The sequence below is a fragment of the Macaca mulatta genome, chromosome 4 (genome assembly GCF_049350105.2).
Source record: "Macaca mulatta isolate MMU2019108-1 chromosome 4, T2T-MMU8v2.0, whole genome shotgun sequence".
In the NCBI taxonomy this organism is placed as follows: Eukaryota; Metazoa; Chordata; class Mammalia; order Primates; family Cercopithecidae; genus Macaca; species Macaca mulatta.
The window spans coordinates 68,441,467-68,455,669 of record NC_133409.1 but is presented as its reverse complement, the minus strand read 5'-3'; the positions used below and the strand labels follow the sequence as shown (position 1 = coordinate 68,455,669).

At 50.5% G+C, this 14,203-nt stretch overlaps 1 protein-coding gene across 2 annotated transcripts; it reads right to left on the bottom strand.

Moving 5' to 3' along the window:
• Nucleotides 1-300: 300 nt before the first annotated feature.
• Nucleotides 301-7,989, bottom strand: LOC694600 (UL16-binding protein 2). 2 transcript variants are annotated; one of them, XM_077999523.1, is made up of 5 exons: nt 7,386-7,989; nt 3,999-4,262; nt 3,179-3,460; nt 2,381-2,512; nt 301-1,132 (listed from the first exon to the last, which is right to left on the bottom strand). In XM_077999523.1, exons 1-4 carry the CDS (start codon nt 7,468-7,470, stop codon nt 2,403-2,405), a joined length of 741 nt encoding a protein of 246 aa, XP_077855649.1. In that variant the 5' UTR covers nt 7,471-7,989; the 3' UTR covers nt 301-1,132; nt 2,381-2,402. The 2 variants fall into 2 exon arrangements, with proteins under 2 accessions (XP_077855649.1, XP_001082656.4); XM_001082656.4 differs by having other exon boundaries at nt 301-2,512; nt 7,386-7,988.
• Nucleotides 7,990-14,203: the final 6,214 nt, after the last annotated feature.

The following is a 14,203-nucleotide window of genomic DNA, read 5'->3' as shown; positions in this document are numbered from 1 at the left end:
GATTAGATTTTTCTAATTCTGTGAAAAATGACATTGGTATTGATAGAGATAGTGTTGCATCTATAAATTGCTTTTGGAAGTATGGCCATTTTAACTATATTGATTCTCCAACCCATCAGCATGAAATATTTTCCCATGTATTTGTGTTGTATCTGATTTTTTTCACCCATGTTTTGTAGATTCTCTTTTTCCATACAAAATCTGGTAGAATCACTTATTTATTACTCCAGATCATGGAGGAAAAATGAAATAACATTAATTCTCTACTGAGTAATACAACAAAATTCTAAACTCAGTAGCTTTTAGGGAAATATAACTTTTTATTTAAATAACAGTACAGAGCAATAAATTACTAAAGGATACAATCATTAATATACATTTTTTGTTATTAAATAATTAAACAATTCTCTTTCAGGGTATGGAAAGAATCCCTGGAGGTCTGAAGTCTAACATGATTGTTTTCCTGACAATATCATTTGCAAGAAAGAGATTGTCTTTCAAAGAAGTACTTGATTTTCCAAACAAAAACAGAAGAAAGAAAATGCTGACATATCTTGTTTAGTCAGCCAGAAGTTTAAGTGCAAAAATTCCATCAGGTAGCACCAAGAGAAAATAGCATAATATGTTAGGAATAACTCCTGGTAAATTTGTTGGCAAAAAGAATCAAGGCAGTGAATGAGCTGTTGGGTCCATGGTGTCATCACCATCTCCTAGAGGCCTCTGGACATACACAGTAGGTAGTGGGCAAGTCGTCAGCCAGAAGGATGAGTTTGATCGAGACCCTGCTCACAGGGGCTTTTTGGTATCATCTTTTTTTTTTTTTTTTTTTTTTTTGAGACGGAGTCTCGCTCTGTCGCCCAGGCTGGAGTGCAGTGGCGGGATCTCAGCTCACTGCAAGCTCTGCCTCCCGGGTTCAGGACATTCTCCTGCCTCAGCCTCCCGAGTAGCTGGGACTACAGGCGCCCGCCACCTCGCCCGGCTAGTTTTTTTGTATTTTTTAGTAGAGACGGGGTTTCACCGTGTTGGCCAGGAGGGTCTTGATCTCCTGACCTCGTGATCCACCCATCTCGGCCTCCCAAAGTGCTGGGATTACAGGCTTGAGCCACCGCGCCCGGCTGGTATCATCTTTAACCTTCAGAAGGGACACAAATGTTGGTTTAATAGGCAGAGAACCCGGATCACTTTTCCAGGGTAAACTTTCCCTAGTCACTCCATGTCTCAGATCCCCCTGCACTAAGGGACCTATTTTTCCCTTGAGGCCCAACCCTGGCGACTGCAGCTTGGACCAACCTCTTTCCTCCTTTGTCACATCACAGAGTCAGTCCAGGCCCTGCACCTGACCAGGGCATGGAGTGGAGGGGCCCACAGGTCTGAAGCTGGTAGTGATGGGTCCGCACCCTCACTCAAGGCCCTCTCTATGATCTGATGAGAGGGCCTAAAACATGGCAAGGAGTGGGGCAGACATCCAAAGACAGGGTTCTGTATTCCTGTGCCCTTGGCCTTGGGTCGGCCTGCAGGCAAACATCCTTCTTTCTCCTTCTTCTTGAGCCTTTCCTCACACTGGGAGCAGCACCCATAGCTCTGAAGGTATCTGTCCCTGTTCCACCTTATCCATTCCTGGTCCAGCCCAGTGGTGCCCGTGGAACCCCAGCAGCACCTCAGACCCTCCTTCCCCTGAATCCACTCTGCTCCTGGCAGGGCTATCAGCGGGCTCAAGATCTGGGGTGTGCAGGAGGGTGATGGCAGGGGAGCTGCCTCAAACCCCACGGGTCCATGTAACTGACTTTTTAAATATCCTTCTCTTGAGCAGCCTCTACTCTTTATCTTCCACCTTAATTCCTGGAACCCAAGCCACTTTCTGTAGGAAGGCAGCCCTGTACTCCCACTTTTTTCATTAGGTGTACCAAGGCTCTCCCAGCCCCCTCCTCCTGGGATTACACCCAGGTCTCTCTCTTAGCCTCAGAGATGGAATCCCCCTTCCCTTTCACATCTCATGTAAAACTACCATGATGCACCTAACTCAATTAAGAGGACTGCCCATATCTGAATTCCTGCTGCCTGCAGGCCACACACCCTTCCTGAATAGGAACCTGCTCTGAATCATGCCCGAACTTGTTAAACCTCAAGCTCAACAGACTCTGAGCCTTGGTATGGGCCCTTCCTTTTCCCTCTGGACTCTGAAGGTGAGAATCCATCAGTAATCAGGAATGAGCTGCCCAGGTCATTGCCAACAGGTGACACAAGGTCTCATTCACCTGTCTCATGTCAGGATGAGAAGGTCCCAGCCACAGGGAGGGGTGGGACTCTGGGAATTCTCTTTTCCCGTCCTGCCTCCTCACCCACCTGCTCCTTGTTCAACTTGCAATTCTGCCCACAGTACCTGTCACTCTAAACGACTCTCCTCAGATGCCAGCTAAGATGAAGCAGCAGAGGATGATGAGGAGGCAGCAAAGGATGAGGGTGGTGGCCGTGGCCCTGAGTTGGGTTGTGCCTGAGGACATGGTGAGTGATGCTGAAATGGAAACACAAAAGTGACAACCCTTGTCCAGGCCCCAAATCTGAGGAGACACCTCCTCAGTTCCAGCCACCCTAGGTCATCCTGGAAGGCAGAAGTTTTGTCCCCTCCCCGCTGGTGTGGGGCAGCCGGTGTGACAGGTCCTGGGTTGGGAAGGGAGAGGGGGTGTCCCCTGTCCTCAGGGAGCTCACACAGCTGCTGAGGGAAGCAAGGTGACAGCACAGCCCACCCTCCTGCTGTGGTGGAAAAGGAGGTGATGCTCCAGAGTTGGGGAGGGGAGGGTCTCTGGGCTGGTGTTGGAGGTGGTTTTGATGGATTTCCAGAACCAGACGAGGGAAAGGAAAGGAAAAGTGATTCTCAAAAGAGGAAACACTAAGGAGAAAAGTCTGAAAACACAGTGACACCTGCAGTTTCAAGGTTGGTGAGAAATCCACAGTGCGGGGAATAGAAGCAAGTGCAATGAAGAATAGGAGTCAGGAGGGAGAAGGGAGAGGAGGATGGGAGAGCACAGGCACGCCAGCACCCCCAGGAGGAGCGCCCCATGAGGGGGTCATTTTAACATAAACGTGTACACTGGGATGACTGAAGCTGAACTCAAGAACTAGTTTCTCGAGATCACCATTTCTGATCTCATTCCAGATCCCCGTTTCTTTCTGCTGTTACCTCCTGCACTTGGCTCCAGGGTGCTGTCCATGCCAGTCAAGAAGTCCTTTAGCCATCTTGTGCAGTCTCCCATTGAGATGTAATGGAAGGACATGGTCACATCCCTGTCATTCTCCCACTTTTCTTTCATCTTTCTGGCTCCAGGATGAACCGTTGTCCACATTCTGTTCTCTGAGTCAAAGAGGAGGAAGACCTGTCCATCGAAACCGAACTGCCAAGATCCACTGCTGTGTCCTTCGGCTTTCTGCTCACAAGACACTTGGGCCTGCAGGGTGAGGGGTTCTGCCCCCATCAGAGAGAGATCAGCTCTGGTCTTGACACATGTTGAGCCCCCATCCTGCTCTGCTTACAATTTCCCGGCCTTACTCTCTCTGCCACACCTTGCCTTGCCTCTAGACCTCTTAAGGGGTTAGATGACCTTCCATTTGTTTTTTGTTTTTTTTTTTTTTTTTGAGACAAAGTCTCACTCTGTTGCCCAGGCTGGAGTGCAGTGGCACAACCTCGGCTGACTGCAGCCTCTGCTTCCTGGGTTCAAACGATCCTCCTGCCTCAGCCTCCCAAGTGGCTGGGATTACAGGTGTGCACCACTATGCCCAGCTAACCTTTGCATTTTTAGTAGCGACAGGGTTTCACCATGTTTGTCAGGCTGGTCTCAAATTCCTGACCTTGTGATCAGCCCACCTCAGCCTCCCAAAGTGCTGGGATTGTAGTCATGAGCCACCGCGCCCAGCCCCCATTTGTATTTTTACGTGAAAACTATAAATGCCTCTAACCTACCACTGTATCTGCTCCCTCCTGTCCTGGGCCATCTGAAACTTACCTCTGGGTGTGTAATTCTCCAGCTGAATGTCAAGCAGTTGCTCTGTGAGCATGTCTACCACCTCTCTCAGTACTGGGTTCTGTGCTTTCCAGGCCTTTGTGACACTAAATTTCTTCCCCAGGGGACTGACGGGTGTGACTATCTTGTTGCCACAGTCATAGTGAAGAAAAGTCTTTTTATCCACCTGGCCTTGAACTGCACACCATCGTCGTCCAGGTCTAAATTTAGGGATGATGGTGATTTCATAGCAAAGAGAGTGAAGGTCTGTGGAGAAAGGCAGGTGAGGGGTGGGTGGGGAGAAAGAGACCCCTAGTTAGCCCTCCTTCACACTGTGACAATAAGAGGATGCCTTTTGCAGGCTGGGCTGGCCCAGGAAGGAGTGCCCCCTCCAGAACTGTGGTGTCCACAATACTAAGGCGAGTGCTCGCCCCTTGCATGAGGACAAGGAGGAGGTGGAGGAGGAAGAGGAGGAGGTCTCTGCCTGCTGAGAAACCACATGTCCCCAGACATGTCCCACTGCCCCTCTGTCCACATCAGTCAACATACGACCTTGCTAGAGAGGTGCCAGGGCTGCTAGAGGAGGAAGGGCCTGGATGCCAGAGGATCTTCAGCAGCAGCCTGCGTTGACTGTGGGAGGTGGGAGAGGGTGTGAGGGATGCCCCTGAAGGTGCTGGTACATGGTGCAATAGAGTGAGGATGGGACCCCATTGGATAAAGAAGAATTGATTATCATGGTCACAGGATTTAACATGTTGGCAAAGTCCCCAGTGATGGTGCACATCTGCTATGAGGATGCCTTCCTGAAACCCTGGACAAAGGGATGGTCCACGCAGCAAGAAAGGGAAAATCTGAAAGTCTAAGGCAGGTAGTAGAGGGAGGGATCACAGGATCAGAGAAGTGCTCATGCCAGAGGGGTCTGAGTGTGAAAATCCAGAACAATGTCCATCCACTGTGCTCATGGGAAACCTGTAGGACTCCTGTTTACCCAGCATATAAAGAAGGCCCCATGAGAAGACACCAAAATGGAATGAAGCTTAGGGATGCCTATTGCTGAAGGCCAGGGTTGGGGGTAGGAGATGCTCTTCCTGAAATGGGCTCCCAGTAGTAATGGGATGAAAAATTCTGAAATTACAGATTCCAGCTGGAGGCTGTCAACTGTCAGGAGCAAGGAGGGTGCAATGATGGAAATGATTAGAGAAGTCACAATGCCAGCTGGGAACCTCAGTCATACAAAGCTATGCCCATGACTCATAGAACAAAGGGGTCCAAAATCTAAAAGAGCTAGAAACTCAACCTGGATACTGCTGGATTTAAATAATCACAACAAACAGCGATAAAACAAATGATGGATGACCAGGAGGCTGAAAGTAGCCAGTCCTTCAAAAACAAGGATAGTTTGTCCAATTTGCAGAATAAAGCCACTTCTCAGACCATGAACCCATGACTAGAAGAAGACACCAGTTTCCACTGAGGAAGGACCCTTTAACCCCGCAGCAAGTACAATGGGTCCTTGTGGCCTTCTACAAAGATATTTTGGCCACTAAAGTTTTCTGTGAAAGGCAATTTTATAAATATGCAAAGGTGTGCAGGGAATATATTCTCCATTGTAACTACTCAACTCTGCTGTTGTAGTTCAAAAGCAGCCATAGACAATCCATGAATGATGAGCGAGGCTGGACGTGCCTTAAGTGCCCAATGACCCAAGGCCCCCTAAGATCCTAGAGGTACATGTGGTTGCAATATCTAATTGGAGAATCACAACAAAGATTCCATGTGAATGTTCAGAGGCAAGGCAATGCCACTCACAGCAAGGAAATCTCAACATTAAACAGTGGCTCCTGTAGAGTACTGTGCCTTGGCAAAGATGGGGCCTTCGGCAATGCGAGGGCAGTGACCATCCAGCCTCAGAGCTGCCCATTATGGATAGACTCCTCACCCTCTAGGTCATTAGGAAGATAGGCCTGGCAGTGAGAAGACACAGGTGGGTCTCCTGGGATGGGCAGGAGCAGGGCCACAGAGAACCAAAAAGCTGCACAAGCAGTTGGCCACGATCTGCAGGACACCACATGGCTGTACCCCCTCACCCTCAGCTCATACCTGAGGCTTTAGGGAGGGTCCCTGATGGCCCCTGTAGACCATAGATGCCACTCAGCAGCAAAGGAGGGAAAAATAAGCCCCCAACTATGGCACCCCCACTCCCATCACATCCACACCACCCAGAAGCCACAGACAAGGTAGGATCACCTTCTACTCTCCAACTGACACCCGAGACATTACTTGGAGATGACACCCTAAGGGATGGGACACTGTAATCCCCTCATCTGGGATCAGCAACCTAGGACAGGGTCTGAATCTCGTCCCCCCTCATTTGCAGGTTGCCATTTCCTGCTGCTGCTCTACAAAGGGACAGGACTGGACACAGAGAGCAGAACCCAAGGACGGCAAAGATCACAGGGCATCCTTCCTCCCTTTCTAAAAAGGCTTTGCTGGCCCCTGTCTACACAGTGACTATTCTCTACCAGGCTGGCTCCCCAGTAGGAAGAACAGGCTTCATTAGGAAGAACAGGCAGGTCTGGGCCCCAAGGGCAGAATGGGGCGCCTCTAATCACCAGAGTTCCCAGGGTCATTATGGAGGGAATGGTGCTTCCCATGCCCTCTGCACAGGTTCCGAGGGGAGTTTGGGGTGTGTTTGCTGGGGTGTGTCCTCAGCCAAGAGGCAGAAGGTGCCACGTGGTGTAGGAGGTGGTGAGGGCCCCTTCATGGATGGGGAGACCAGCTGCGGTGACCAGCTGGGCTGAGGTGGGAAGTAAGAGGATGTGACCTGGGTGGTGGCAGTGGATGGTGAGGGGAGGGGTGGGGGGTGTCTGCTGAGCCCCTGGGTGCAGGTGAATGTCTGCAAGAAAAGTGCAGGGGAAAATTCAAGGGCAAGGAGCCCTGGGGGTGCTGGAGGGTTTGAGTGGGTGAGAGCAGAGCAGGCCTGTGGCTGGTGGGTGTGTCTGTGATCGCGTCCCTGTGGAACCGCCTTCACCCCTGTCCTGTCCCCAGCTCGGGTTCCAGGGGCTCTGACTTTTCCTTCCCGAGGGCGGGTGGGACTGCCAGGCTGCACCAGGGATCCCCACCCCACCTCGCTCTCGGCAGCCCTCTGGCCCCTCCACCCTCCTGTCAGCCTCCTTTCCTCCCCCGCTCCTTTTTGCTTCTCCCCTGTCAAGAAGCAGCCTCGGGGAGTGGACCCGGCAGGGAGGAGTCACCGACCGGAACTGAACGGGGGCGCAGTTCGGGGAGATCTCCTCCGTCCTTCCCGAAGCCTCCCCTCCTCTAAAAACCGCTGCAGTTCACAGCCCCTCAGGTTTGGCCCCCGCCTGGCTTAGGCTCCATCCACGAACTCACCAGCTCGCCCAGCCCGGGACCAGAGCGACGGCAGGAGCAAAAGCAGGAGGCACAGAAGGATCTTGGTAGTGGCGGCCGCTGCCATTGGGGACCCAGAGCGCTGGGGATGAGAGACTTGATGGAAGGGGAGCCTGGAAGATGAATCCTGTCAAGAGTGCAAAGCTGGCTTAAGGCGGCTTAAGGCGGCGCGTTCCATGTTTCCCGCCGTCGTCACAGCGGCTAGAAATATGGTTGGCTGCCCTGCCGGCGTCCCTCCCCTTTGCCCTAGCCTTTGGGTTGGAGTTTGGATGTTGCCCCGGCCCCTGCGAGGACACGGTTCCTTCCACAACAGACTCATTTAATCATCACAGCATTTTTTTGAAGGTGAAGAAACTTGCAGAGGAATACTCAGCCGCGGCGGCGTCTCCCTGTCCCCGACTGGGCCCGCGACACTCTCCCTTCCTCCGCTGGCGCCGCGGTGTCCCTGAGTCACCCCGCTCTGGGCGCAGCCATGGGCCTGATCGCGTTCCCTCCACTACTTCCTCAGTTCCCAGTGGACGTGGTTACAGTCTGGGCTAGGTTTTATTATTTATTTATTTAGAGACAGAGTTTCGCTCTTGTTGACCAGGCTGGAATGCAGTGGCGTGATCTTGGCTCATCGCAACCGCCGCCCCCAGGGTTCAAGGGATTCTCTGGCCTCAGCTTCCGGAGTAGCTGGGATTACAGGTGCCCTCCGCCACGCCCGCCCGGCGAATTGTTTGTATTTTTGGTAGACATGGGATTTCACCGTGTTGGCCAAGCTGGTCTCAAATTCCTGACTTCAGGTGATCCACCCGCCTGGGCCTCCTAAAGTGCTGGGATTACAGGCGTGAACCACCGCGCCTGGCCCGGGCTAGGTTTTATTACAGGAACAGCAGGCAAGGTTTCAGAGGTTTAAAACAACATATAGTACACTAAACAATTGGTCAAGATGGTAAATTTTATCTTCTATGTTTTCACCAAAATTAAACAGCTTAAAAAATTTCTTAAATATTTATGTCTTGCTCCTGCTCTGCCCAATGCAGATTGGTCAAAAGAGTCTACTCATTGAAATCGAGGACAGCATTGAGGACCTCGTCCCTAAAATCTCAACCTGTGACACACTTGCCGATTTAGAAAGCTCCTCAGAGAGATGGGCCCTGAGCTCCCAGTTCAGCAGCTTCCCTGGCCCAGGTCCAGGGATGGTGCAGGGGGCTCAGCAGAGCAGGTTGTAGAGAAAGTTCCTGGTGGTTCCCCACTGTCAGCGCATTCTGCTGGCCTGTTCCCCCCAGGCAAAGGGCCAGCCACCCTTCAAAGCTGGACACAAATACCCCTTCCCACGTGTGTCCCCCATCTCCCCACAATACAGAACACCCTCCTGCTCCCTGAGACCTGGATCCACAGTGAGCGCATCTGCATCTCCCTGTGTGACAATTGCTCACACAATTTATGTGTGTGAGCATGTGTGTGACAGAGTCATGCTCTGTCACCAGTCTGGAGTGCAGTGGCACGATCATAATTCACTGAATCTTCAACCTCCTGGGCTCAAGGCTTTCTCCCCACTCAGTATCGGAGAGTGTGGGGCGAGGTAGTCTGAGCCACTAGCAGAGCCATCCTCTAGTTACTGTTTCCTATGCCCTGGCAGATGCTTCAGTAGTATTCACTAGTGAATTTACCATGCCCTGTGTTAGATTGGTCTGGGGGCCACGTGAGTCTTGGCTATAGTGCAACTGGGGCGAGTCATTCTGCCAGGATTAGGAACTGTGTTACTCGGGAAACTTTTCTCATCACCCACCCCAATCCTGTCCCAGATGGGAGGAGCAGTGAGTGCTGTGTCCAGGCTCCCTGCCTTTCCAGTGCTCCCAGCATCACACCCAGCTCCTCCCCAGATGGTGTGGGGTCTGAGCTCTGCATGTTCACCATGCTCCCACCATTAGCTCCCCATCTTCACTGCCCTCCCAGTATTTTCCCAGCCCCTTCAGGGTCACTGCCTGACCAGGTGGGGGTTGGGTGAAGAGGCAGAGGTCAGGACAAACCCCTGGTCCAGTCTGACTTTAGGTTCCTCTCTGAAATGCGACTGCACACCATCCTGCTCCTCTGGCAACCTCAGTTAGGATCATCTGTAGGGCAGTGTAGAATCTGGGCCAGTGATTACTAATTCCTGCCACCATGGCTTTTCAAGTATATTGATTTTTCCTAAAACGGATAAACAGACTAGCAATAAGTTATGGAAACACTGTTTTCCTTACTAACAATAGAGATGTGATTATGTATCAATTCTGGTTTTTAAAACAAATATAAGCCCATAGGCACTCTATTGAACGCAAATTCTATCTCAACATAGCACACGTTGAAGATCTTCCAATACCCTCACATACAGATTCTTTTCCTTTTTATTTTTGCACGACATTACATAGAATGACTGCATCACAACAAAAGTAACCAGAGTCTGTGTCTGAAGATCCAGATGGTCTCCAGTCAGTTACTTTTACAGACACGAAATGCTGCAGAAACTGTGTTTGTATGAATTTCAATTCAATTGTGTAGAATAGATTTCCAGACACGGAATTGCTGTGCAAACTAATGCACCTTTAAAGCATCTCATGTCACGGGATGGCAATGCTGGTGACACTCTTGTCTGTGATTGTGAAGACCTAGCTTGGACAGAGGAGGGTGAAACATTCACTGTAGAAGGAGGGGAAACTGTTACAGGCTTCCTGAGGGACAGGGTGACAGGGTTCATAGAGTCAAAACTATCCAAGTCTGCATTAAGAATATGTATGTATATGCGTTTGAAATGGTATAAACACTCCCTGGAAAGATGAGAAGAATCAAAAAAACTTTCCTCCCAGACATGTGGCCAATGAGAGTGGACGCAGGCAGGGGCTGAGGAGCTTTTCACACGACTTTTCATGGTTTCGATTCTGAAACACGTGAAAATGTGGAGGCGAAGTAGTACGGAAGAGTGGGGCCGGGAGTCCCAGCGACGGTCACAAGGTGGGCTCGCCTGATCTGTTTGGGGCCCCAAGGGTCCGGGGATGCAGAACCCGGGCAGCGGCATGCGGGTCTGCTACAGAGATGAGACATTTTTTCTAGATATTTACGCAACGGTGTTGTCACAGGGGGGATATTATAGGGGATTTTTTATTTCAACCACAGATGACTTTCGGGGAAAGTTCGCACATAGAGTTTCAATTTCCATCCTTCTGCGTGCTCTCCGGGTTCTGCGCGCTCCTCCCAGGACGCTCGCTCCGCCCGAGCTCCGGACCCGGGTCCTGCCCGATGGAGACTGCGGAGTGGGTGCCACGCTGCCAGTCGATGCTCCCAGGCCTCCGAGTCCACAGCCTCCGAACAAAACGGCCTGGGAGGACTCGCCAGTCGCGGCAAGGAACCGTGGGAGGACTCGCCAGTCGCGGCAAGGAACCGTGGCAGGAGGACACAGGAAATGCAAGCCCGGGTGGGGTGAAGAGCACGAGGTTCCTCCTATATCCTCGCGGGGACTTTGCCACCGGCTCAGTGTGGAGACGTCCCCGTCCCGCTCGGATCCCTGGGGATCCGACAGTGTGGCCGCCGCGAGGACCCGCATCCTTCTTGCCCTGGGGCTGCTGCGGGAGGGCGCCCGGGGCGCACTAGGTCCTGAGTGCCCAGGGTCCAACAGGGTCTTCCCGTTGACGCCTCCCCGACCCCGCCGCTCGCGGTCCAGGGCTCCTGGTTTCTCCACTGGGCTGGGGGCTCGGAGCAAGGACGTCGTGAAGCAGAAAAAACCTTGGGATGGTTGGAAATGAACGATGGGAGGGTAAACCAGAGAAAGGGAGAGGAAGGAAGCAGGTAGAGCCAGAAAACAAAGAGAAACCTACGCCAGGAAAATGGAAAGATGACACAAGCACAGCGCCTACACTCTATCTACTCTCCATCTCCTCCTCTCCACCTTGCAAGGAACGCAGGCCCCACCGCATCCACCCTCACTGTGTTTGGAGTCACCCACTCTAGCGGGGTAAGGCGTCCCCTTGTAGATGCTGTTGGCATTGCCCTGAGGGCTGTGGACACTGAGCACCTCTTCCTGGGCTCACTGACATTTGCATTCTTCTTCTGATGTCAGTGGGCAACGGATGGTCCCCAAACTCTGATGATAACTCGACCCAGCCGGTGTCGGGCTCTTGACACTGCCTGGGGAAATGAATTCTAGGACCAGTGGGAAAATAGAGACACGACGGAGATGTTTTTGTAAAAGGAAAAGTACACACTCATGTTAAGGGAGTGCAGATGAACTCAAGAGAGAGGCAGGTGCAAGGGGGTTTGGGGTTGCCACCTTTCTGGATTTCTTTAACCAAGAGATAGAGTATTCATGAAAATTCCTGAAAGAAGGTGGAGATTTCTCAGAACTGTGGCGCCACCCATTTTTACGCCAAATATCGGTGTTCTCAGAATTGCCAGGACCCTGGTGGGTGTGTGTTTAGTATGTTAATGAGTGTATAATAGGGTCCTAGGTGAAACCGAGGTCAAACCCAGGGCCACGCTGGGTCCACTCATTCTTAGCCAGCTTGGTCCATACTCTGTCTTTTTGGATTTTATCAGCCCACAGCCTCTGCAGATATTTCATCAGATTCCTTTTCCTAGTCACCTGAAACTGCTGCCTAAAATTTTCTCTTCTTTTGTGAGCACACTGAATTATACCTGTCTCACTTTGGAGAAACATCTTTTTGAATTCTTTGCATATATTTAATTGGGTTATTTTGCTTTATAATGTTGAATCTTTATATATTCAGGATACCAGTCCCTTCCTAGATACACGATTTTCAAATACTTTCTCTCATTCTAAGTTTTTTTTAACCTTATGAATGGAGTCCTTTTTGAAGCACAAAAGTTTTACATTTTCATGAAATGAAATTAAACTACCTTTTATTTTGCTATTTGTGCTATTGACATATACAGTACTTAAGAAGCATTTGCCAAATCCGGGATCACAACAATTTACTGCTCTGTTTTCTTCTGAGACTTTCATTGTTTCATGTCTTAGGTGGACATCTGCCATTCATCTAGAGCTAGTTTTTGTGTGTGCTGTAAGGAAGGGGTCCGCCTCATTCTTCTGCATGCACCATCCAGTTGTCCCAGCACCGTTCACTGTAGCGTAGGATGCATTTGCCCAACCTCCTGTCCCTCCCTCCTGCACTCGCGGTCAGAACTGCCTCCTGCTAATGATTCTCCCAGGATTTCCACCAATGAAATCCCCTCATGTGAATCCCATGTAGGCACCTGCTTCTCAGAGGACCTGGTCTGGTCTAAGGAGTGGATTCACCAGAGGAAATGGTATTTCATGAGATGGAACATTCTGGGAATACTGACACTCAGCAGACCCTTTAATTCATCAAAAGTGAAAAATCGCATTCTTTGGTCATTTTGGGTCCCATAATTCTTCCACCAATTTAGTTTATTGGGGTTAAATTTTGTTATTTCTGCTGCAGTTGTTGTTGTTTTCTTTGAGATGGGCTCTCACACTGTCTCCCAGGCTCAAGAGATCCTCCTACCTTAGCCTCCTGAGGAGCTGGTACTACAGTCACATGCTACTACACTTGGTTAATTTTTAAAATAATCTGTAGAGACAGGGTCTCACCATGTTGCTTGCTGTGGCTGATCTCCAACTCCTAGCCTCAAGCGATCCTCCAACATTGGCCTCCCAAAGTTCTGGGATTACAGGAATGAGCCACCACTCCTGGCCCAAAAAGTCATTGCTTTTTAGTTTTTACTTTTCACATGGTTGTATGACATTATGTAGATTAAAATTCCATATAAGTAATTCGGGGAATGCTATACAATAAAATGCTTTCTTCAGCCACAGCTTCCTAAAAATAGATGTGGCATTCAAATGTTGTGTATTTGTCAAATCTTGAAGAAGTTTCAAACCTTTAGAGTGATTCTGCACTCTTGTTTTGGTTGACACAATAATCCATAAAAACAAGTAAAGCGCACACTCTCTTCTGGAAGCTGTAAGGAAGTGAAAGTATTGATAAGCCAAAGTAACAGTCTCTTTTGTAGACATGATCCTGCCTAAATTTCTCATGCTTCACAAAAGAGGGCCCTGAACTCCCCGCTTCTCGAGAGCTCCATGCAGTCCTTGAAGCACTCTCTGGCAGTCTCCGCAAGTGGTTGAACAGCTCCTCCTGGTCTCTGTGGGGCTTCGGAGGCTCCAGGTCCCCTACGCCCAGGGGCTGTCATGCTCACCAGGTCCCACCAAGGGTGCACCCCACCGTGAGTGGTGGAGGAGACCGGGTGTAGCTGCTCCTGCCCCTACCCCTCTCCTGACCTGCCAATCTTAATAGGAGGAAGGAGTAGAGATGAGTAGAGCCATGGAGGTTGGTGCTGGAAAGAAGAGAAAGGAAGACCTGTATTCAATTCCCCAAATTATGGGGATCCCTTTCTGAGTTCTAGCAGTCCTTTGGTAGTCTGATGATTGGATTCCTGCCATGTATCTTAAATCCTATCATATGGCAGGCACTATGCTAGGTGCTGGGTTTACACGTGGGTGATGGATGTGTCCAGTCCTCCAGGAACTTAGAATCCAGGGACAGAAACAAACATCCACGTGGGTGCTGCTGCTGATGTGATGTCCTGGAGGTGGTTGGGGGTATGAGAGGACAGAAGAGGGGGTGACTCATTCTGCCTGGGGAGTTGCATGGAGGCTTCTTGGGAGGTGACATTTCAGATTGTTCTTGTAGGAATTGGAAGAATATAGCGTAGCCAGATGGGAGAAGACAGGGCACCCGACAGAGGGACAAGCATGAGGAGGAGGCCTGGGGGTGCAAAATCATAGAACTTTGGGGAGC